The sequence below is a fragment of the Apis florea genome, unplaced genomic scaffold, assembly GCF_048593485.1.
Source record: "Apis florea isolate Af1SG1 unplaced genomic scaffold, ASM4859348v1 contig_2411_pilon, whole genome shotgun sequence".
NCBI lineage: Eukaryota > Metazoa > Arthropoda > Insecta > Hymenoptera > Apidae > Apis > Apis florea.
The window spans coordinates 727272-753159 of NW_028256580.1; the positions used below are offsets into that span (position 1 = coordinate 727272).

At 45.4% G+C, this 25888-nt stretch overlaps 1 protein-coding gene across 11 annotated transcripts in view; it reads left to right on the top strand.

Moving 5' to 3' along the window:
- LOC100864987 (uncharacterized) overlaps window positions 1-25888 on the top strand; it is a 40623-nt gene that overhangs the window by 5124 nt on the left and 9611 nt on the right. For 2 of the 11 annotated variants that reach the window (XM_012483800.3, XM_086905419.1), the window contains 6 exons: window positions 3479-3536; window positions 3694-3775; window positions 4755-4840; window positions 5330-5498; window positions 6074-6264; window positions 22904-25583. In XM_012483800.3, the coding sequence (XP_012339254.2) occupies window positions 3479-3536; window positions 3694-3775; window positions 4755-4840; window positions 5330-5498; window positions 6074-6264; window positions 22904-25583 (3266 nt within the window). Of the gene's footprint in view, window positions 1-2767; window positions 3268-3475; window positions 3537-3693; window positions 3776-3889; window positions 4039-4754; window positions 4841-5329; window positions 5499-6073; window positions 6265-18148; window positions 19541-22903; window positions 25584-25888 lie in introns of those variants that run through there. The other 9 variants (XM_012483801.3, XM_086905420.1, XM_012483795.3 and 6 more) reach the window with 8 other exon arrangements.

Sequence of the window (25888 nt, forward strand, 5' to 3'; positions counted from 1 at the left end):
GGAAAAGAAAGGATAGGTACCGTAGGTGGAAGACGGGGCACGAGCTCTCGCGGACAGTATCGTGAACTACGAGATACATAAATTATGCATGTACGATGGAACGTGTACATACGATCGTGATGACGTATGACGGCGAGAGCTGAGAAAGGAAGAAATAGATTGACGAAAAATATAAATGCGTATCGGTTTAGTGCCATCATTCGTTTAATTATCAGGTCATCTTCGTAATTACGAATTTTTCTTCATATTTTTAAAAGATCAGGCGCATTTCTAATCCATTTGTGCGATTTAACAAGAACGAATAGAATTAAGAAAAGTTTCCGAAATATATAATTTAAATTATATCGAATAGTAGAACGGTGAAGATCGAGTTCCATTATCAACGTTCGGTAAATTAAATAGGAACGTTCTTCTAATCGCTTCACGATAGATATCGGCGTGATGTAATTTAGGATACGCATTTTCCAGTGCTAATGGTTCGATCTTATCGCGGTGAGAATCGAATTTGGCCCTCATAGCAGAGTGGAAAGCGGTCGTCGTTAATCGAATTTTACTTTCACCCTGTGACGAAGAGGAACACGTCGCGTTCCACATTGGTGCCGAAGGAATGCAACGATTTCAGGAATTTCACGTAACCGCGCGAAAGACCGTTGGCTTGAACGTTTCGCGTCAAGTAATAATAGACGGACTCCTTAATAAAATCACGCGATATTCCGGATTCGTAGGAAGAACTTCTAGCGAAACGCATTCTCGGACAATTATTTTCTCCTCTCGGAGAATTCCGCTACAGTTAACGCCCTATTTCCGCTCTGAGTCGAAGATAGGTTAAACTATCTACTTATTCTAGGAAAGCCTCGTACTTTTATTAACCGCACACGATGACTTTGAACGTTTATCGATCTCGAGCAAAGTTTCTTTAAAAATCGTAAATGTAATATCGATGTCCGGCGAAACGGTTACGAGCACGATAGTAGTACGTACGATGAGTGACTTCTACCGTCCAATTACAAAATATGAGACAGATGGTGAGACGATGCGAAAGCGTGTACAGTTAGAAAACTGGTTTTCGCCTGGTCGTGCGTCAAGCATATTACGAATCAAGTATTATCGAAATCTTACCTTACCGCTTCTCCCGTGTACCGTACACCGTTTCAGCATTTGCTGCATTCACGCGCGTGTGCCAGTATCGAGTCATCATCTCTTTACGTTTGCGCTTACGTGGCTGCAAGTTTTTACAGATAAACACGCGCTAAATTTTATTACCACTTTTCACGTATTCTTTTTTTTTTTTTCTTTTTAAATTTTTACAGAGATTCAAAAAGTAATAAGTAAATTTTATATTTATTTGTCCCAAAAAAAAGTATAACAAACGCACAATGGCCGTAACTAGAAGAATTATTTAAACAAATAAGAGAAGTAAACGTTGGATCACGATGAATCGGTGACAAGTGTAAATTATCATTTATCTCGGCTTATTAATAAAATCACGTCGCGAAACCGGTGAACTCTTTTGATTATTCTACGGTTTCAGCTTCGACCCGAATTCAACGAAATCGACGCACGTTCGACCGTGACTCCCCGCAATTTTCCGCAAGATTTACCTTTGGAGAGTCTTTCTCTCGCCCCGTAGAGAAAATGTTAATGCGTTACAAATTTTTCTTTTTAAACCTATTCAACAGACACGCGTGTCGCAACCAAGCAGCCGAAAAATTTCCCTTCTTTTTGACCCAGATTCGACAAGTTTTTTTTTTTTCGATTACCTTTTTTCTTTTCTCGAAACTTCTCTCGATACAAGCGAAAAGAAGAAATTCCACCTCTCACGGCAGAGGCACAGGTGTAAATGGCAGCACGGATGATGATTCACCTCGTGTTTATTCAGGGGAAGGGAACAAAGAACGGCTCGATAAATAAAGAAAAATAGAGAAGAAATTTTTGTCCTCGTAACGTGTGTGTTGGAAAACGATCCAAAGGTGGCACGGCTCGCCCTTGAAAAATCGTCTGTCGCGGGACAGGAAAAGAGGGGAGTTCGCACTTTCTCCGAATCCGTTGACTCGCGGCGGCGTTCGAGCACGTTCTGGCTTGGCGCCAAAACCTAGCTGGAAAAAGGAAGGAGAAAGAGTAGGAGGAGGGGAGGGACGAGTTGCCGCGAATTTCCTCCCGCCACTGTAACGGCCACGATATTTTCAACGGCCGCGAATCGCACCACTTGATCGCCCGGCTCGAGATAACGAGAGTCGTAACTCCCCTCCCCTTTCCTCGACAATGCTCCCCCCACCCCCGCCATTATCCCTCGACCCTCCCGACTCTATACACAACCGAGCAATTGGCAGTTGGAACGAGAATATTCGAATTTTCAGAGAGGAGAGATGTAGCCGCGAAATACGACGCGATACAGGAAATTTCAAAGACGAACTGATCATCGAATCGTCGAAGGGAATTTAACCGAATTTAATACCATTATATATCATAAGAGGCGCTGACTCGGTTCGCTGGCTCGTGAAACGCGGGGAAAATAATGAAAATTCTGCTTCCGGGTCGAGGGGTTCAAAATTCCGCTATCCGATCTAAAAAGAAAAAAATTTTCAGTTCATCAGAGCGAGAGAAGGAAAAATGTTGGGTGGCGCGAAGCGAGGAACGCGAGACCGCGACACTACTCCTCCCGTCGATTTTTACCGGCCCGCTCTCTCGGCCCGTACGAACGCGCGGTTCCAAATATAAACCTCTTGGTTCGTAGGCTCGCGGTGCCATCCATTCCCGGCCCCGGTCGAGCGTTTATTTTCTATGGTTTCGGCGACACGCGCGCGAGAACCGTCGCCTCCGCTTTCCGTTCCATCATCGTCCATCTCGGTCGAGGAGTTCGTTTCGAACGGCGAAAATTTGGAAAAAGTGCATCGTCCAGATCAGGAATCATGTTCGAAGCGGCGATAATTGATTCGTGAGAGAGAGAGAGAGAGAGAGAGAGAGAGAGAGAGAGAGAGAGAGAGAGAGAGAGAGAGAGAGAGAGAGAAGAGAGAGAGAGAGACATGTCGAGATTGTTTCGAAGAATATTCCTGTGCGGATGCTCGTCCAACTCGAGGGGAATCGATGGGCAAAAGTTCGTGGTCGACGAGTCCGTGGTCGAGGATGGGCCAAAGTCGATCGAATTCTCGGCGAGCGACGAGCATCTGGACGAGGACGTAGCGACGCACTTCGACCTGTCCACCATCAAGTTCATAGACGAGGAGGAGGAGGAGACGGATGACGATGAGGTGGCGGTCTTTGAAAATGGTATAACACTCTCGGTGTTAACGGCCCGCTAACTTATTACGATAGGATGAGGAAAATTAAATTTTGATTCCAAAGATTAAGACAAAGAAAAGTGGAGGTTGATGTTGCTGTAGGAGGGAAAGTAACAAAAAGGAAATTGAAAGTAGAATTAAAGAATAGAGAGGGAAGGTTATTCTCGCGACTAATCGCTTTTTGAAATTGTTGACAGTAGAGCTGGACGGGTTCAACGCTGGTCGGGTTCGAGAAGCTTGGGTCATCGCCGTCGAAAGGTAATTACACGTTTGTAAAGAGCGAGCAATAATTTTTAACGAATTTCTGTTTTATATATATATACGCATTCTTGCAACGCGTTCATTGTTCGGAATGTTGGCACTTTCCGCGACCTTCTAATTTTACGCGATTCATCCGGAGGATTTTTCGTTGCAGGCGTGCAAAGGAACGATTACAGCGGCTGGCATCTCACTGGAGAATCCAACCGCGGGATATCCAAGCGATTCTGCACCAGCAGGTACAGTGGTTTCTACGATAATAAGTATTGAACGATAATAAAGTATCGAGTAACGATATTGATATTAATTAAAAAACTGCGTTTCTTTTTTTTTCTTTTTTTTTCTTGACCGAGGCTTTGAAATCGTATAAGAAAGAGACGTGATGGCAACAAGAAATTCCGAGAAAGAGAGATTCCAACGATACGAAAAAGAAAAAAGAAAAAAAGAAAAAAGGATAAGGATTTGATAAGGGAGAAAGAAAAGTAGGAAAAAAAGATACGAGGTAATAGAAATATTTCCGCTAGGTAACGAATAAAACGAACAATTATGCGGGAATAGTTGGCAATTATACGGGAATGCCCTTTGCAATTCGAAGGAAGATTGTGTGCAGGCCTTTCACCAAGCCGAAAGATACCTCCTCGTTTTACGTAATAATCGCGATAGAAACGTTGAAGCGTACGTTGCCAACGACGAGAGAACAATACGATCGGAGTTGGTTCAATTGGACGGCCAACACCGAGATAAAATATTCGAGCAATTAGTTCCTATTCCATCCGCGTGTTCTATCGATATGGCGTTCCAGTCGGGGAGTAGTGTTATTCGAAGGATGCGCGAACGAACCGACAGAGAAATCGTCACGGAGAAGTTGCTTATAATATGTGGAATGCAAAGTAAACGAGCCGAGTGAACGGTTGCCGCGATCATGCGCGGCCTTGGATAACGTGTATTCCACAGGTTGCGACTCGAAAAAATGATCGCCACGATTTTTCACCGCGTCTTTCCTTCCCTCGACGATCTCTCTTGTCTCTCGTTGTCGATCGAGAGAAGAGCTTGAAACGAAGGAAGGAAAAAAGGAGGGAGGGAGAGGAAAAAAAAAAAGAGGGTATCGATCGGGAAACGTGGTCGGAATCTCTTTGTTTCCGGGAGAAAGAACGGTCGTCCGGTAGAGGCAAAGCCAGCTGATTGTTTGGTATCTGGTATGTGTGTGTGTGTGTGCAGATCAACGAGGCAGTCGCGTCGACGAGCGGGGACAGCGCGGGCAAAAATGTGACGGGCAACCAAATTACCGTGACGCTTGCCGACAAGTAAGTGGCATTTCGTTCTTCCCCGTTTCTCTTCCGTTATTTATTCCCTCGTCAATCGTTATTCCGCTCTATTCTTCCCTTTACGCGTTTTTCCTCCCTTTTGCGTATCAACATTATTTTCTTTTTTTTAAAACGAATCTCGATCGCGTTTCCAACGATCTCTCGATGAAATCGCGCTGAACAACGGCGCTTTTTATTCGGGACGAGAGCTTAACGGTTTCCATTCCATACGATTCAATCCGTTTAGTTTCGTTTCGTTTCGTTTCATTTCGATGGAGACACTGTGAGGCGCGTCGATCACGTGAAAACGCGAGAAGTTGCCACGCGATGGGAAGTACAATTACGCGAGAACCGGACGCGAGAAATAGCCGTGATTGATATCCCATCGCGATACCACTGCGCATACCGCGTCGTTTTTCTTTTTCATTTACCTTAAACAGCCCCGTGGATTCTTGCAATTATTTAAACCCGGTCTTTTCTCTGTCCCAGGGAGCCGAGCACGAATGTCTTCACCACTAAGCTCAGCAACGGTAGCATTCCTAAGGGGTTAGGGAAAGACGCGAAGGAAATTCGAGGAGCGAAGGAGGAAAGAACGGAGAAACAACAACAACAACAACAACAACAACAGAGCTGTTCAACAGAGGAGACAAAACTTTTGGTAAGTGGAACGTATCCTTTCACCTATTTGTGATATGGGGAAAGAAATGGTCTGGGGGGAAAGAGTTAATTTTTTCCCAGAGAGAGAGAGAGAGAGAGAGAGAGAGAGAGAGAGAGAGAGAGAGAGAGAGAGAGAGAGAGAGAGAGAGAACGAAGGTCGATCGTAATTATCGCAAGATGGAAAAGAGAGTATCTATATCATTTTCGATATCCTTGAAAGCGACTCTCGTGGTTACGCTATCTATCTTTATACTTTATAGAGGTAAAAAAAAAAAAAAAATGATTTCTCCTTCACGACGCTTATGTAAACGCTCATGTCCGTGCGATTATTGGTTAACCGTGAGGTAAACACTTCCCGGAATTATAATTTATCATCCTCCATTCGTTCTTGTATAATTAATTGTCAAGTCGAATGTTGCGGAGAATCGAACATTAACCATTGAAAATTAACCATTGGTGAATCAACCATTGGTGAATCGTGATACTCGCTTCTTCGTTGCGACGAAAACGGAAAACGTCTTCTCGACGGCTCAATTCGAATATTACGCGTGAATTTTCGGCGATTCATTCTTCCAGACACCGGTGCAAGGCGGAAGAGTCGGGGAACGGCGTGCCAGCAGCCCTTTCCAAAATGGTCAGACAGAAGTCCTGATCGGAGAAGTGGAGGGCGGCCCAAGGTCGCCGCGGGGATCCACGTCTTCGGCGGTGAACGACGCCAATTTCCTGGGTCCACCGGATGAACGTGACGGAAACAAGCCCATTTGCAGGCGAGTAACAACAGCAAAATCTCTTCGTCTCTTTTCTATTCCGAACTTTCATCTTCTTTCTAACCTCAAAATCAAGCCAACACGAATTTCACCAATATTCGAAACGCGTTGCTCGTGTTTGCGTCTCTTCCCTTATTACGTATATATTGTTAACTCGCGAGGAGAGAGAAATCGGCAAGAAAACGCGAGAATCTGTCGCAGTTCCCTGCAACTTGCATCGAGTTGCACCTACGCGGCTGTTGTTGTTGCCTCGTCGATGCGATGAAAACTCGGCAGGTTACTGTTAGATGTCGCGGTGAACGTGCTTCGTGCGAGAAATCTCCGTTATCGAGAGATACAGCAAAAGACAGCAACTCGAACTTTTTTCATTTCTTTTTTTCATCCTTACTCGTTCACTTTGCGATTATAGCGCAAAATTAGGATAATAACGACATCGCGTGATGCAATGTCGACGTAGAATTTGCGTTTAAAAAAAGAAAGGGAAAAAAAGCAGGTGTATATATATATATGTATATATACACAGTTTGCCGATCGGTAATATTCTCGTAAACGAACGTTTCTTCGAACTTTTGATCGAAACGTCTCGGTTATCCGATAGTCCATTGAAAGTATATCGATTAATTGGTAGAAAGTGGAGTGTAATCGGTGTATCGGTCCGGATCGAGATGGGTCGAGGCAGAGCGAACTCTCGTCTCCCTCTCTTCCTTGATAGTCACTTGGTCGGTATTTCACGCTCGTGACACACCCACCGCTAGAGTAAGCGCAGCCTAAACAATGCGTTTTCCAGACCTCGCGATACAGCGGCTCGCTCTATCCCAGCGTTTCCCAACCTGTTCACGGTTGCATCATGGAATCTTTACTTCTATTTTTAAACCTACATTCCTACGGATTTACCTTTGAAATATTTTACTTACTAGGATACCTTGGATTTTTTCGAACGAATACACATATAAATACATATATAGGTACACGTTTCTCGAATTCTCGTTTCCCTCTCTTCTCGATACGTTGACTCGTTCGTTCGTGAAACCAGTTTTTCCTTACGCAAAATAAAATATATAGCGCATAGATATAACGAATTAGTTTAATTCAAAAAATGAATTAAGAAGTTGGTCGGTCGAGGCGAAGTATGTCGAATGCAAATGAATTTTTAACACGATCGTGCACGAGAAGGTAAACGAGGAGATGATTTTCTCGAGCGGCTTAGGAAAATCACCTTGGAGTTATTCATGGACGAGGGTAGAGAGTACAGGTGCGAATGAATGCGCCCATTGACATCACAGCCCACTTTTCTATGGATATGTACCTTGAAACGTGTGCTTTCGTCCCCTTCCCCCCCTCCCTCTCTCTGTGACGACGCCGGTTCTCGCGATTCTTCTCCCCACGGTTTTTACGATTTTCGACATACAGGATCGCGGACAGAAACCTGAATTTTCTCGAAACTTTTTGAAAGCCTTTCATGCAACTATGCTTCCTGTTTCGAAAATTCCCATCTATGAACCGGATGTTGACGCCTCTTTCGATTTGACGTTTGATCCTCGATTCTGATCGTTCTATTTACATTTTTAATTACTTTTTTTGGGTTTATAATTCGATCGTGGAAATTGGGATGAAAAGAAAGACTTTCTCGGCGATAAGCACCCCGTCGACTTCGTTCGATTCGTGGTACGGTGTCCGTTAACCGAGCCACGGATATCGATTTGCGCTCACGAAATCGATATCGAGACGTTCACGCTCGCCACTCGTCCCGACTCGTATAACATTTTTTCACGTCGCGGCACCGAAGCGGATTTGCATTTGACGGCGCGCAGGCCCGATCGCGTTGCCACCAGCATATTAGCCTCTCTGCCAATCCTTTAAAATTGCTTCCTCCTTTAAAACGTCCAACGATAATTTTTCACTCCGTCCTTTCCAAGTCGGATAATAAAAATTCCTCCGACTTCGTCCGGGAAGAAAGATTTCTAAAGGATTTCGGGAAGGGGGAGAAAAAAGAAATTTTCGAGACTGTTAGAAATGGTGGATCTCGCGGAGAGGCTAGGTCCGGTTCTCGGCGACACAGCTATGGAATACCGATTGCTCACTCTCCCATGGCGTTTCCTGTTCCGACCACGTATCTCTCTTTCGAAATAAGAAGCGCGCGCGGAAGAGGGGGAGGAGGGGGAGGAGGAGGAGGGCGAAGAAAGGAGGAGAAGAAAAGGAGGAATACGAGGAAGAAGAGGGAGGAGGATAAGGGCGGTGGCGCGCGCGCGATAACTTTGGATGACGGCATCGTCGAATCGACGCCGCATACTTGCACTCTCCTATTGTTCTCTCGGCCGCATTATGCGCGTCATTCGCGCCGCCTTTTATTCAACGTCAAGATCAGCGAAATAAATCCACGATTTATTCGATTTTAATCATTCTCGTGAATTTGCATTTCCCCCCTCCTTTCTCCCGCATTTTATTAGGATCCTCCTCCTCCTCCTCTTCTTCTTCCATTTTTGTTATTCGTGATATTATTATATTCGAAGGAGAGTATTTCAGATAAAATGGATCTGATGTAAGGGGACGAGTTTTTTTTTTTTTTTTCTTAACGTCGAATTTTAAGCAAATTATCGCGGTGATAAAGTGATGCTCGTTATCGGAGATAGATCAGCTCGAAATTCGCTCGCGTCTCGCGATATGCCATTGACACCATTGTTTGGGCCAAGGCTTGTCATTGAATGATTCGCTCATTTTTCTTTCCTCTCGATTCGAGCCGTCCAAGGTTAACCGTGAAATTGTCGACTGATTATCTTGCGGTAATCTCGAACACAGATGTACGCCGCATTTCAAGCGTTCAACGATTGTATTATGTTTGTAAAACACTGTACGGATTTCACGAATGATCATTTAATTTATTTTACGCGGGATTTTTACGTTCGGAAGACGATTTTAGGTCGTAAGACGAATGATAGGATTTTTTTTTATTTATGCGATGGGATTAAGAACGAGGGGAACTTTTTGTAAAAGCAATTTCGATACTCAACGAATACTCCAAAGTGTTAATAAATCGATCCCATTCGAGGTATGCAATTTTCGCCAATGCTTCTCTCAATCTTATTATCTATCGAGTTGTTAGCAATAACGAAAGAAACTCGTGGTTATCGACAAAGATAAGAAATGAAGAATTTCGGCGCGATAAGTAGAAACTCTTGCTTTCAAAACTACTCTTTTTTGCTTCCCATCACGCGCCGTGTAATTAATAATTTCAGCGTGGCTTAACGCGAAAAAGAGAGGAAAAATCGCCGATGCCGATGCATTACTCGCGCTCATCTCGAGTGCATCTCGAGATGCTCGTTCACCGCACTCTCTCGTCCCGTCTCGTCTCCAGGAAAGTGGTTTGAACCGTTAAAGCGGCGCTTTCGTTCCTCTCTTGGAAACTTGGAAACCGGCCTCCTTCCTCCCTACGCTCAGTGCTTCGGAAAACTCGATTAACAATCGAGCGGGGAAGAAACAACCCGGACTCTCCTCCATTCTTGCGTGCGAATGAAAGATCTTTGTCTTCTCGGCCTACTAAAAGAATTTCTTAAGTAGATCAAGTACCATATATATATATATATATATGTACCGTATTTTGTCATATTCTTTCACGATTCCTTAAATAGACCAAGTATTATATATATTTATATATTGAATATATCGTATTTTGTCATATTCTCTCTCTCTCTCTCTCTCTCTCTCTCTCTCTCTCTCTCTCTCTCTCTCTCTCTCTCTCTCTCTCTCTCTCTCTCTCTCTCTCTCTCTCTCTCTCTCTCTCTGTCTGTCTGTCTGTCTGTCTGTCTGTCTGTCTGTCTGTGTGTGTGTGTGTGTGTGTGTGTGTGTGTGTGTGTGTGTGTGTGTGTGTGTGTGTGTGTGTGTGTGTGTGTGTGTGTGTGTGTGTGTGTGTGTGTGTGTGTGTGTGTGTGTGTGTGTGTGTGGACACACCGAGAGTTGGTTAAATCGAATAGGAGGTTGTGAAGCTCGGTCGGCTGGCTGGATGATTGAAATCTTGGAGGGAGGGGGAGAGAGATCGCGAGAAGTTTGTTATCGATCATTCAAACTCTACTGGTTAGACCGATTGGGTGTTGATTCAAACCGGTTAAAAATTTAAGAACGTAACCTTCGTTACGATAAAATGCGATAAAATGTTTTCGATAAAAATGCGACGTTGTAATTATATATATCTCGCTAATTTTCAGCTGATTAATCGATAGGAGAGGGGGGGAGGTCCGAATTCCGTTTCTTCTTTTCGATCGATCGATAACCTATCGTAATAAAATTGCTGTAAAAAAACGAAAGATCTTTTTTTTTTCTTCTTTTTTATTATTCAATATTATTATTATAAACGTAAACGTTCGAGGGATATGATGATAGAAAATATTATCGTTATATCAATTTCTTTAGAGAACGTAAAAATTATTTCGAAGAATTTTATTAAAGAATCCGATCGAATCGAATATCGTACAATATTTGACAATGCGTATTTCATTTGCACTCTTAGGTAGTGCAAATTTTTTTCAAGTTCCACCAAAATTTTAAAATCGATTTTTGATCACTAGCCATTGCGAATATATATATATATATATATGGAGAATAAAAATTTTCACACGAAAATATTTTTACATCGTATTTGCATTTGTATTTATAATGAATAGAATAGGTAAACTAGAATTAGGTTGGCTTACTGCTGGCCGGCCGTTAGATTAAAGAAAATCGATAGCGAGAGAGAGATAGAGAGAGAAGCGTGCAAGGTCAGAGAAACATCGAACGAATATTACATGGTTGAAACGCATCCGAATACACATCGATCTACGTCGAATTCTTCTATCGATCGATCAGCACAGTCGCAGCACGTACTTACATACCTCCTCACCTCGCAGGGATCGACGATCACTGCGCCATCCCCCCTCCCCTCCGATTCGAAAGATCTCGGAAATCGTCATTCCTCGTCGTCGTGCAATTCGATCGATCGATAGAGTCTCGTCTGCAATCCTCGTTTTCACCACCTTCGGGGAGGATCTTCTCATCCCCTCTCGTTCTCACAAAACAAAAAATCGAAAAGCCGAGGGGATCGACCACGGGTTATATATCGTTCATTTTCGAGGAAAACGAAGTTAATCAATTGGCGCGTCAGGTCGTTGGAACCTTGACAATAGGTCAGTGGCTCTTGCGCGAACGTGAGCGGCATCCGACCGTCCCCGAGATTACGAGTTCGTTGCGAGTGGAATCGACGCGAATTGAAAGAAAAAGGAAAAAAAAAAAAAGAGGCGAGAAGGCCTTTGAACGCGCTCGACCTATTTTCCTTTAAACGGATTCCCCTCTTCCCCTCTTCTCACCCTCCTCCCCCCCCGTCGGGACGGATGGCTCGTCTTCGATTCGAAGAATCGAGATTCATTCGAGAGGAGGGGAAGGGTCTTGTTTTCTTGACGATCGACCGCGTCCGTGAAAAAAAATGTTTTATTAATATCGCGATACAGGACAGGTGACTTTTATTTTAAATAGAATCCCCCCGATTGATTATTCATTATATATATATATATATATCCATCGGGGATAATCGCTCCACTTTTTCTTCCTCTTTCTCTCTCTCTCTATTAAGCCTTCGTTTCGACAATATACGTATACTTGAGCTTAACATGTACGACGAATTTTTTTTTTTTTTTTTTTTGTAAAATGAATCAATTAATTCGATCGAGTATCGTGTAGAAAATGGAATAAGAGAGGAAGAAGAAGAAAAAAAAAATGGCAATAAAATCCACTTCGTTTCCCAAGTGGAAAAATTGTCGTGGCTCATTACGGCCGAAAATTGGAAATTTATTGTCCCCGGTACGAAGCGTTTAAGTGCCGTTCTCTTCGATTCGTGGAATGGACATGATCCGTGACATTCGATTAATCGGTTTGATTAACGGCCCGTTCTGTCAATCTTTCTTCGCGCTTCATTATTCGTATTCCCATTTATTCCTGTCAATGTTCTCGTTTCTGTCTTTCCCTCCTTTTTTTTTCTCTTTTTCCCTCTAAAAATCCACGCAAATAAAGTACGATGATAATTGCTTCGTTTGGTAAACAACATCGTTCGTTAAAAAGTTATTATACAAAAACGTTTCTTGGAAACATTGGGTTTGGATTAATCTATAGATCGATGGTCAGATTAGAGAAAAAACTAAGGGAAAACCCGATGCGAATCATTAAATGAATTTTTATTTAAGCTTCGTTCGAAATCAATCGATATCGAAGAAAAATTTATTCAACTTTCGTATCATAAGGATTTTAAATTGGCGATTCAACACGATGACCTTGATGACGTGTTAAAAGATCACATCGAAACGGGAAACGAGATAATTCTATTTATTTATTATTTAATCTCCGCTATTTAAAAATTTTCTATGTATCTATGTATCGAAAAATCATATAGAGACGTATCGACAAACAAACAAACAAAACGCAAATTCGCTCGACAATTAGAAGAAGCGCGTATCGTAGGATCTGAAATGCGAGGCGAAACGTCACAAGGTGATTCACTGCGAGCCCATTACCCATTATGGCGGCGTTCGTCGCACCGTAGCCTCCTTCAATGGAATCGTTACGAGAAAAGCCGACCGTCATCCTCGTTTTTACCTGTCCACTGTTTACTCGTGTACCGATGTCATTGTGATGTTCTCCCCTAGCCAAAACTCCTCCTCCCTTCCCTTTCCCCTCCCCCCTCCTCGAATTTTCGACCGTGAAGCGTGAGGTCCCTTAAGTCTGTCCCACACTTTTCCATTCCATCTTTTACGCGCCAACGTAATCCAATTTTCGTCGAAAAATTAAAAAAAAGGATGTCGCACGATTCTCCGCGAATAATAGGGGCGAATCTCGAAGAGATTCGAGGGATAATTCGAGATTGGATAAAAGAGGGGGAAAAGCGGAGAACTGTGTGGAAAGGACTTTAGGGTTAGGATCCACCTGCGTTTCGAATAGCGCACCTGACAACCGGAAGCCTATCGTCCCCTCGTACCCAACCGAATTCACTCTCGTTCCTCGACGAAAGCGAGAACGAGACGATAATTTTGAACACTTTTCCCTATTCCTCTCTTCGAAACTCGAAACTCTCTTCGAGCAAATCGAAAACGAAGCGAGTTAGATAATGTTTATCGATCGGAAGTCACGCCACGTGGTAAAGTAAATTTCGTTTTTTATCTTTTCGTTTCGTTTTATTTTTTCTATCCAAAAAAAAAAAAAAGAAAACAAGATCGATCGTTTTTCTCACTCGACTGACTCATCGAGAGGGGTCGAGTCTATATAGCGTGCACGATTGATCATCAGGTGTGCGTTGCACGGTTGCAAGCCCTTTCGAACCGAGACCGTTCGATTGGCCACGTGCGTCCACGTAAGCGGCACTCGATCAATGAGCGGGGAATTCGGCGTGTTTATGTACCGGTGGAAAACACACAGAGTTGGGCATTAAGCCAAAAGTAGCTATAATTAAAACGAATAACATTAATTCGTTTGACATTTACACGTTTATATCATGTTTATTTCGAACGATAAATAATCGAAGTAAGTTTATTCGTAATTTTTGCCTTTAATCACTGGTGGAAAAAGAAGCTGTTCGGTCGAAAGACTTCTACTGTTCACTGTTGGAAAAAAACTCGCGGGACGGCACAGGGGCAAGAGGAGTCCTTCGCTAGGACCGCCTATCTCCATTTCAAACGCTTTGTTGACAATCCTGACACCACGCGCTACATAAATAGTAAAACATAGTTATAATTTGAATATTCAAAAGCGTAAAAATTATTTTCATTTATAAAGTTACGTTATGGATAATCGTCTATGACTTGAAACTGAAACTATATTATAACAAATAATATTGCATTATCGTAATACGAATACGACGAACAGAGACAAAAATAGACGTGTGAAAATAGGCGTTTCTTTCCATCGGTGAGCAATAATTAAAACGAATAACATTAATTCGTATAAGCTTCGTTGTTGTCGCTATGCGTTTATTCCACCGTTTTGAACGATAAATTATCGAAGTAACTTTATTCGACTATTAAATTTTCTCCGTCGCTGGTGGAAAAAAAAAAAAAGACTCGTCCGGTCGAGTCATTTTTCAATAGGCGGACACGAGGCTTGATGAGAAATGAAAATCGCGCTCGCTTTTCATTTTTCACAGAATCGATAACGAGGATACACGAGGCGTTAAAAATAACGAAATATCGGGCGGCGAAATCTACCACGGTTTCTCTCTCTCTCTCTCTCTCTCTCTCTCTCTCTCTCTCTCTCAGAAAAAGAGAGAGGTTTAACGAGCTCGACTCGGTGAGATAGGATTGGCTATGTACTCGCGCAGAAGGAACGAGAGGAGATAAGTTTTCGATATCAGGTGCCGCGACCGATAAAACGCATTCCAGACCACCAGTTCTCGCGCTAAACGCGGCCCGTGTGTCGCGTCCAACAGCTTTGCCTCCACTCGGTGTTTCACTCGGTTCGTTCACCTTCTGCCCCCCCCGATTTTTTTTTAGGGAGGAGGGCTGGATTTTGTCTTCTCTCTGTCAACGATGATCGGCGGATGGATCCGTTGCGACTCTTGCAGACCTTGTTGGGTGTGCGTCGCGCACAGGCTAGGAATTTTCACTGTTTTTTGCAGGTAATGGGAAAAGAAACAAACGAAAGTTTATAAATTGGGAGCAAGCAGGGGGAAAGGAGCGAGGAAGAGTGTTCGGTTTCAATTTTCTTCCCTTTCAACAAGCGAGTTCTCTCGATATTTCTCTCGGTAGGAAGAGACAGGTTTTCAGAGAATTCACGGGTCGAAAGTGTGCGCGGAAGTTTTCTTGTTGAGTTCGCGTGAATTGGCGGCGCGCAATCTCGACTGGAATTCACCTGTGAAGAACGAGGAGGAAGGAGGCCGGTGTTTATCTATGATCGATGAAGCGTCCTTTGCTCTTTCGTCATCGAGATAGCTTCTATGGCAGGGAAAACTTCCTTTCCTTTTTTTTTTTTTTTTTCCCCTCGAGAAACCATTTTCAACGGAGGGGGGAGGGAAGTTAAAAAGAGAGAGAGAATTCGATTGCTTTTTCGTTCGCTCTCGCGTGGAATGGAAAAATTATTAAATCTCCCTTCTCTTTTTCTTCCTTCCTTCCTTCCTTCCTTCCTTTCGTTCGTTCTTCTCCTCGGCCTCGAAGAAGAGGGAATCTGGTTTCCACTCGCGGTCGCTTCTTTCTTCGAGATAAAAACCGCCCGGTTTTGCGTGTTACACGATACCCGCTCGAAATCCACCGATTTTCCACGGGTGTGTGTATGACTTTCTCCATCGGTGACCGCCTCGGTAGGCCTCTCTTTCGTACCGTGGAGCCCACGGGCCATGTGTTTTCGATCGTTTCAGATATATTAGACCTTGTGGTCGAAGAATAGGCTTTTTCCTGAAACCATTTACGAGCGTACACAAACAATTCTTCCATATATATATAGAGCAATGGCGCCGCGCTCAATTTGTTATATTTTTCGGAATTTCACTCTGCTTCTTTTAAAAAATTATATGCAATTATAACAATTTATAATTTCGCTCTCCTCTCGATTCGTATTATCACCGATAAAAGATTATGCAACCGTTTCGTCTTTCTCGCATCTGTTTACGTAACCGACTCATTACCGGACGAAACGATCGATTTTCATTAACGTTCCCCGCCCCGTTTTCCGCGCGTTACGTGAATTTCGAACGAGTTAAATAAATCGCGCGAGAAGGAAAACGCAGTTGCTGCGCGCAACTTGAAGTCTACGATTAATCTTCCTTTACGAAAAAAAAAATAACATCTTGTAATTTTTGAAAAATAATATATTTGGACCCGAAAATATTTTTAAGGAGAGAGAGAGAGAGAGAGAAAAAAAGGTGGATTTAAATCAATAATTAGAATTTCACCAAATTTATTCAACGAATTGTCGAATCGAATTCTGAATAGATTTGTGTGAGAACAGATCCGTTGTTTTCCACAATTACGTTTCAATTTTTCTCCAAGAGTAAACGCGCGATATCTTGGTTAGATAAGGATCTTGGTTAGATAAATTGTCACCGATTATTTTAAAACTTCTCCTCCTTCGTCGCAAAAATTCGTCTTCAATTTCATTGATTTGAAGAGAGTTGATCTCGAAATCTTGTTAATTACGAGCGGGAATAAATGAAACGCGAGCCAATCGTTTCTTCAAAACCAAAAAAAAAAAAAAAAAAAAAAAAACGAGAGTTCCGGTGATGCCGGATTCGGGTAAAAAAAAAAAAAAGAGGAAACGAGTTGCTTTTGTTACCGCAAATGAGGCTCTCGAATGAATGGAGAGGAGGCCTGGCATTTGTCGCGGCGAGCCTTCGCCTCGACAATGCACCTTTGTCTTCGAAATCCGCGACGATCGAACGCTTCTTCCCTTTTGCAACCACACGCTTTCTCACACGCTTTGCGAGAATTTTTTTTCATCTCCCGTCGAAACGACACCAATCGTAGATTATTCCTAATTCAATTCACCGATTGAGAAAATCCAGCGTAGAATTCTTTCCGTATTCGTATCCGTGAAAACGAGAAGATCACGCCGAATTCTCTTCTCACTCAACGCTCATAAGAGAACGAATAAGCTGCTCGAGCGTTGGAAATTTTCCTTCTCTCCTTCTCCTCGAGTTACCGTACGAACCGAATTATTCGGGGCGAATAATGGGAAGAGGCGAGGGAGAAGGAAGCGTGGAGAATGAGATAATCGAGGAGGACGAAGAGAGAAAATTTTGTTGAGAAGGAAGATCGGTTTCTGATGGTCCGGCGCGAAGAGGACCGAGAGACTTCAATGCTAGGCTACTACGTGATCTTCGGAACGCAGGAGCGACGACACGGCGCGGGAAAGAGAGAGAGGGAGGACGTGGACGGTTGGGATGGAAGGGAGAGGGAGAGGGAGAAGGAGAAAGAGAGAGAGAGAGAGAGAGAGAGAGAGAGAGAGATGGGTATCCGCGAGGAAGATGCGAGTTTGGAAGCTCGAAGTTAAGGTGGGAAGGAAAAGGAAATTCTATAGGAAATAAAATTTATCTGTAAGGATAATCGGGTTGCAAAAAATTATCGCGATGACGTGTTCTGCCTCGCGAGGAAAGAGGATGGAACGAAGAAGGAACTCGAGTGGAAACTTCTGGAACAGTCGGGGGGGTAGTCGAAGATAAGACGCGGTCGTGAAGCGAGGTGGAGAAGGAGAACCGCGAGTAGAAATAACCGGGAAGCGTACGATAAGTCTACATATTTTTGAAAAAAAAGAAGAAATGGAAAGAGTTGGATCCGATTTCGATCCGAAGGGTTCGTGGTTAAAAATCTCTCTCTACATTGCCACGCGAACCAGGGCGAAAAGGGAACGTTGGAAAAAAAAACAAAAGACGAGTGAGCCGGAATTTCGTGGGACGAACAAAGAGAGAAAGGGTGGAAGACGAAGTAGAGGAAGAAGAAGAAGAAGAAGAAGTGGACAAGAGTGTGGAAAGAAGAAAGAACAGAACGAGAGAGAGAGAGAGAGAGAGAGAGAGAGAGAGAGAGAAGAGTAGTCGAGCACGACCAAGTAGAGGAAAAAGAGCGAACGAAGCGTGGAGGAGGACCGTTGGAGGGGTATGAAAGAGGCTCCCTTGGAGGGAGGTAAGGTAGGAGAACGCGCAACTGAAAAGTGGTGGTGACCAAAGGCACGGTGAGCGGGAAAGAGAGGTGACGTTGAGGGACAGGTAAAGTGGTCAAAGGGAGGCGGGGAAAGAAAGAGAAGAAGAGAAACGCCACGAATGAGGAAGAGGGTACGAGAAACAGAGAGAGGAGGGGGGGCGGAGTGGGGGGAAAGGGAAAGAAAGATCGAGAGAAGGGGACACCGGCTTGCCTCGGCCGGAGTAAAGCGAAGCCAACAAACTCACGTCAGTTCGAAGCTGGAGGGATGCCAGCGTTCCTCGTGCGTTCTTCCATGCTTTTATACCGTTTCTACATTGCGTCTTACGTTACACCACCGATCGACCGATTCGATATTAATTTGAAAGCTGGAAAGTGCGGAAAAAAAAAGTGTAGCGGGTAAAGAGAGAGAGAAAGAGAGAAGTTTAGTTCAAAAGAAAACCATTTCATAGTGCAATACTTCGAGATAGTGAGAAGTAGTGGTGGTGGTGGTGGTGGTTGTTGTCGTCGACTCCTCCTTCTTCGTCATCGATTCTCGATCATCGAAGATACTCGAAACGCGAAGAGAAAATCGTTGGAGTATATAGCGACCACTTTTGTTGGTCGCGAAAAGGAGAGAGAGAAAAGAGGAGGCGTGTTCGGTGAAAGCGGAGAGGATCTCGAGACGCGACTGGCGATCTTTTGCACCGCGTGCCGATCGAGAATTGCTCGATCGAAGGGAGGGAACACGTAGGAGAGAGGAGAGGGTAAAACGAAAAGCGTTTCGGTTTTCCCCCTCGGGTGATATGAGCAGGGCGCAATTAAGGCGGTTAACGGAGTCAGGAATACCTGTCCAACGACGGGCCAAAACCGGTACGAGCGTTCTCCGTACGATATAGTGCACTCCTCCTCCTCCTCCTCCTCCTACTTCTCTTCCTTCTTCTCTTTCCTCGTTCCTCGCAGCCTTCGAAAGGTGCATACACCTTGGCAGGCCAGCATCGAGTCTGCGCTTCTCGCGCTTCTTTCCTCTCCTTCTCTCTTTCTTCGCCCGTTTCTTCTTCTTCCGTTCCTTCGTTTCTCCCGTTAAACCCAAGAGGGAACATGGACGCGGCGGCGTCCGACCAGTGATACGAACGCGATCCATCCATTCCTTCGAAGTGGATGAACTTCTCGTTTCTCGATCGCGCGTATATACGAGTGTGAATCGCGGATCTTTCCGCGGATCGTCGGTTGCGTGTAGTACGGTGCGTGACCGAAGGAAAAGTGGTCGGTGTGGGTCGATGTGGAGGGGAGCGGGGAAACCGATCTACGAGGTGGAATATTTGTGCGTGTGGTGCGATCCGAGGGCGGTGGGAATGTACGAAAGGGCGGGAACAGGGAGGTGATACAGGAGGAAGGATCGCGTAGGAGAGGAACAAGAAGAAGAGGAGGAGGAAGAAGAAGAAGAAGAAGAAGAAGAAGAGATGAGAGTGGAGGGATGAGGGAAGAGGAGATAGAGGGAGAGGAAAATGGAGATATAGCGAGCGATTGAGATTCTTAGCTCGTTCGTTGGTTGGTCGCACACCGAGCGCTAGCTGCGAGAGCTGCTCGTCCGTCCATGAGGTTTGAACGAAGGACGAATTGTCGAGAAGCCACGCCATGAGAATCCTGAAAACGCTACACTGGTAGGTGTTCCAACCACCGACGTTCGCGCGTTGTCTTTCTCTCCACTCTCTTCTACGCAGCTATCGTCGTCGTGTGCGCATACATAACATACATTCATATATATATACATATACACATATACGCACGTATATACATATACGCCTTTTCTCTTATTTCGACGTTACGGCGACGCGAGTTGCCGCTTTTATCGAAACGCGCTCACGACCCGTGAGCGTTTTTGAAGCGATTTTGCTCCCTACGACGGATCGTAGAGTTCTTTTGTATGGAAATCGATTCGAGGAAAACCGAGGCTTTGCCGTTTTTGCCTCCTGAGAATCCTTCCTTTCCCCTTCCCTGCCTCCTTCCACGGACGTTACCGTTTGCCGGAAGTTAAAAAGGCATGTCTACGAGGCATCCTGCTACACTCCACGTGTCCACGATCATTTCGAACGTCATCCGGACACGCTCGCAAATCCAATAAGTGCATTTTTTTTCGCAAAACTAACATCGTAAAAGATTGTTACATACGATAATACCTGTTCATGGCGTGGATCATTACCATGGAAATACGAGTATTTAGGTATTTGCCAAAACGATCGTTAACGAGCAACGGTATCCACGAAATGTTGACCGTAATTCCACATTCCATTTTCAAAACTCGATTGACAGTGTCTCGGTCTCTCGGAATTTCTCGTACTTGCCTGGACACGGAGGGAGTTGCATAATCGGTCGGAAAAGCCTTGTTCTCTAACAGGCTAAAGCGGCGTTACCTGGCCGTTCCACCTTTGCCAGGTACGGTTCAGGCTCCCCGTGGAATTCTTGCAATTTGGCTTTTGCGAAGCTTGCTCGATCGGCTCTTATAAATATATCGGGAAATGGAGTCGTCTAGCTTTTCAGTAGACGCTGTTAGATCGGAAGTATCGGAGCGGAGTCGTAGAGCAAGATGGGACGGTTTTAGCGAATTCCTTAGAAGAAGAAGACGGCCGAAGAGAGTTCGAGTGCTGAAGAGGCGCAACGCGATTAGGTCTGTCCCAGCTTTTCAACCTCTCTCGAACAACGACGGGATACTTCGTGGAACGTATCCCTGCCTGGGATAAAAGCCTTCTCGTCTCCATTCTCCGAAACGAGCTCTATTCCTTTCTTCGAATTCTCGTACAAGGCGGATAAACTTTGCTTTACGTATTATTCCTTATTTATTTTTTTTTAAAGGGAAAACAGATCCACTTTTTTGTTCTTTACTTACTAAAAAAAAAAAAATCCTTTTTTTGATTAATTATTCTTGGAAAAAGAAAAGGAAAAAGAAAAAGGCGCGAAACGAAAATGGATTTAAATCGAATCGTTCCCCGGAAGTACCCCGTCGAATCGACACGAGTGTTGTTGTGTGTTCCCTTTTTAACAGTAAATAATCCCTATTTATATATAAAAGCAGCTACCGGCTAGCCTAGATTTCAGCGTTTTCCCGCTTTAACCGAAAAGAGAGAGAGAGAGAGAGTTGGTCGAGTTTCCCAACGCTGAGTAGCCGCCACGTAGATAGATTGCACGTATATGTACACGTTCCCCGCATACCAACCGTGTGTCACTCGATACGTTTTATCTTTTTGTCGTTCCGTCTACCGGATCGCGTACTCTTCCATCGTTGTCCCTTGCTCCATCGTCCTTGATCGACCACATAATGATCGCCACGATGACGATGAATAATCGGAAAATCTCTCTCTCTCTCTCTCTCTCTCTCTCTCTCTTTCTCTCTTTTTCCATCCATCGTTGCTACCTTCTATTCGAACGAGAAGAAGAAATCGGAGAGAATATTCGAGAGAACCAGTGGATCCACGTTTGAAAAGAAGCACGGAGAAAGCACGTGAACTCGTTTATAGGCGCGTATCGCGTGCGCGTTTTCCGTCGCTTTTGTCCCGAACTCGGCCATTGTCTCGGCTCTCTTCGGGCATACCCACTCGTGGAATTCACGTGGCCGCCACTTAGGGTACGGGCGTAATGCCTGTCGCGCCTCTTGTTCTTCGCCCCCCTCCCCCCCTTTGTAACTGGATCCACGCGGTGGAAAAAAATCGTATTCATTCCACGAATTCGTCCTGGACGACCTTTCGTCTACAGACCGTTGAGAATATCGCTCTCGATATTTTTCAAAACAAACGGTTGGTCGTTGTAAAGTAAATTATCCTTTAACGATTATTAACAAAAATTCTGGCTCAGTCGTTTTAATATTTATATCGAGGAATTCCATCTGTACGAAATTTCACGCGAAAGCCACGATTGCAACGATCGAATAATTTCAGCTCGATATATTCGGCTGAAATTTCTAACGCGTTATTCATTCGCTGCTCTCATTCGACCGGTAATAACCGACGTGTGAATGCCAGGCCACAGCCGCAGGAGAACGAATTCTTGCGAGTTTTCTAAACTCACTTTCGAAACCTACTTCTCCTTTCTTCCCAATTTTTCTCATTTCACGGAGATTGGCTTTTTTTCGTCGGATGACAAAAAATTTTTCCAATTATTCCTCGACTTATCGAGAACTTGGAGTTGGAAACTCGACGGAATTCGATCGAATTTTATCGCTTATCGTGACTCTTGTAATTTTGTAAAATTTCATTTTACGGAATAACGAAAGATATGTTAAAGATATTAACGATATCGAAGCGAAAGCAGCACGGTCATTTTTTAATCTCCCGTTTTCCTTTCGGATCCGATAAAGCTTCCATCGAGGCGAGCATTTCCGTCCCGCGTTTTAAATGTCAACGAGTCGAAAGCATCGCGCGGGTAAATTGCACTTTGTAATTACCAAGGGGTGAAATATGAAAAGGAGAGCCCTTTCGTCAGAGGAAGGAAGCCAGTGTCGCGTAAATTTTTACCTAGCGATTCTTTCTTGGGCACCGACAAGTTATATCATCTTTTTATAACATTTCCTCCTTTTATCATTCAATCAATCAAACAGGAAACGAACGAATTCGAAGAGGACAAGAGTTTGTAACAATTTGCATCTTCTCTCTTTTACATAGCCAAATATAGTAACCTCACGTATCGTTTTTCCCAGTAATTCGCTTGCGTAGCACCAAGTACTATTTTTCTAAAAACCTTTTGCTAAAATATATCCTCGATACAATCCCTATATATATATATAATGTATATATCCCTATATATCAAACACGTATTTTGAATCTCCTTTCTTTTCACCTCGATGAAACACACCTGTTTCCACTGCGCTGGTCGAAACGAATTCGAAATTGAAAAAAAAAAAAAAAAGAACAAACAAATTTGAAAACACGTATAATATGTATATATATATATATATATAACGAATTCGTGTCAACCAAGGGGCGGCAAAGAAGAAAGAAAAGAAGTGACAAAATTTTTTCTTCAATTGTCTCCAGGTCCCGAAGGCGTAGCGGCAGTGGCTTGACGGACACACACTCGCAGCAGCAGCAACAGCAGCAGCAACAGCAAGTGCAGGAGAACAACAACACCAGCTCGAAGAAGGGGCAGGAAGGGTTGGGCCCGGATGAGATGTGGGCCCCTGGCGGGCTAGGGCCTCATCGGGAGCTACCAGTCGACGTGCCCGACACCCTTCTTCAAAAGGCCTATCCCAACAAGGTAAACAGCCGCTCGTCCGATTTCAGGAACGAGCTTCTTCGTTCTCCTCCCCGTAGCGCTAGCGACCTCGACCTCTCCCTAAACCTTAAAAACGACACCCTTAAAAAATCGCCGCCGCCGCCGCCTCCGCCTCCGCCGCCGCCGCCTCCACGCATCAACAACCTAGACAACCGCGCTAGAATCGATCCGAACAGCGAACCGGCCATCCGGAACGGTCAGCCGCCGATGCTCAAGATCGAGCTGAAGATCGAGAACCGCCTCGAGGACGAGGAGGAGAGAATCCGGAAGGAGGTGGGCAGGTACGATACAACTACCGGTTTTAAACCTCCTTTCAAAGATTTCGAGGACGAGGAGGTGGATCAAGAGGAGGACGAGGGGGTGAACGAGGAGGAAGAGGAAGAGGACAATACGGGGGTAACGGAAGGGCAGAAGGAGTCGAGCGTCGATCTCGACGTGGAGGAGGATTATCCGTTCGCGAAGGAGGATTATCCGACCATGTTGAAGACGTGCAGCGACGACTCGGCCAGCCCGAGAAGCTCCTCCGGCAGATCGGACAGCACCGCCCCCCTCGACACCAGCCTGGTGTTGAGACACGCGAAGACACGTGGCAAAGGCTCGCCCACCTACGACGCCAGGCGGATAGATCTCGGCTCCCCTTGCCGGGGACCCGTCGTCCCGGAGATCAAGGTGGCGCCACTCTACCAGAGGGCCGCAACGAACACCGCCGCCGCCACCAACAACAACACCAACGCCAGTACCAACACCAACACAAACACCACCACCTCGTTCGACAATCCCGCCTACGGCTTGGCCGATCTTCAGGATCTCCAAGGATTTTTGATGAGATCGGACGAGGTGTCCGACCTGACTCGATTGATCGACGCCGAGCAATGCCCCACCATTCCACGAATACCACGTGCCACCGAGCAAGACGTTGTTGCTTCCCTGTCCAGTCCCTCTCGCGGCAAACAGGATAAGTTAAAATCGGAAACGAGTAGTTGCCCGTCGGTCGTTTCGAGCAGCAAATCGACGGTTGGTAAGAAGCAGCAGCAATCGTCGTCGAGCGGTGGTCACCATCAGCATCATCACCAGCACCATCACCACCACCATCACCACCATCACCATCATCATCATCGGTCGAAGCAGAAGGGGGGGAGAGGCGTGGAAGCGGAGGAGTCGCTGATACGCGCGGGCTCGAGCGACGACTTAGCCGGTATCGAGTCGGGCAGCAGCCTCTCCTCGTCCTCGAGGCGGCAGCACCAGCAGCAACCGCAACAACAGCAGCGGCCGAAGAAGAAGAGGCATCAACAAATCTCGAGCGGCTACTCGACCCTGAGGAGCGACGCGTCCACCGTCGATCTCGAGCACGTGGACCGTGGTAGCTTCCTGGTGGTCGGCGGCAAAGCCTACCGCGAGGTGGCCGTCGACTGCCCCCCCGACTTCGTCCCCGTCGCCAAACGCCACCCCGTCTATCCCCCGCCGAACAAGAACGGGAACAAGAGCGCGTCGCTGTCACGAAACCCGAAACGTGACGGCGGTGGTGGTAGTGGTGGTGGTGGTGGTAGTGATGGTAGCAATAACAATAATAATAAAGTGGTAGCGAACGGGGACGAAGGGGGGGCGGGTATCGTGCGCGCAAAGTACGATCGTAGTAGTAGGTTTCAACTCGGTGGCAAGCCTGTTACGGATCTCGTACCAGGAACGCCCGTACTCGGCCCCTCCTCGAACAAGGTAAGAAGGTCCAAAGTGAAGTGTATGCTTTTCCAACGCTTTCTCTGCACCCTCGTCGCCACGCATCACCCCGCACCGCGCTGCACGCTTCCGCACGCAACCACGCCTCGCGCCACTAATCATCACTCTTGCTCTAACCGCTCGAAAATGGTGGACCGGGGGGAGGGAGATGAGGAGGAGGAGCAGGAGGAGGAGGAGTACGATTCGTGGTCGGTCCACTCCTCTCCCCGCCTCGACGACACCAGTAATTCTTGCGAAGAAAACGTTGTCCGTTTTTCGAACGGGGCGGAGGGGAAGGAGGGGAGGCTCTCCTTCCTCCTCGCCGCGAATAAGCGATCGGCTCGAGGAAGAGGAGGAGAAGAAGGTGGAAGAGGAAGTAGAAGTAGAGAAACGGACGAGAATTGTCGCAATTCGTTGCGCGAGTCGTCTCTCGCGCATGCGCAAAACAGGACCAACTCGAGGCTGTCGCTCGAGTATCACGGGCTCGATTCCAAGCTCGATCTCGAGGCGATCTCCTTATTCGATCTTGGTGGATCGAGCCGCGTGCTCGAATTCGCCGAGTCGAGTTTGATCTCGCGGTCAAACTCGTGGGAAAACTCGGAGGGAAGGAGGGAAGAGAAGGAGGGGGGGACGCCGGATCGGGAGAGAAGGAGGATAATACGTACGTACGCTTCGCGCCATCGCTACGATCATCATCATCATCATCATCAGCTTGCCGAGGTAAATCAGGTAAATTCTTTCGCTTCTGCCCTTTCGCTTACTTCTCTCGCAAGGACGATGATTCGCAACCTCTTGCAAATCTTCCCCTCGACGGTTGAATCGGGGTTTGAAAATTTCGCAAGAGTCGCGAAGAGTTAAATGCATGCGTAGAGAGCTTTAGAGGGAATTTTTAGACGGGAATGACGCAGCTTGTAGATAGTTAGAAAGAATCCTAGAAATAGAATCCAGCGACCGTCTCTTTACGTAGGAGGAAAGGTAATATACACGTGCACGTGCTCGTTATTGCATGTGTTTTTCTTCCTCCTCTGTTTACA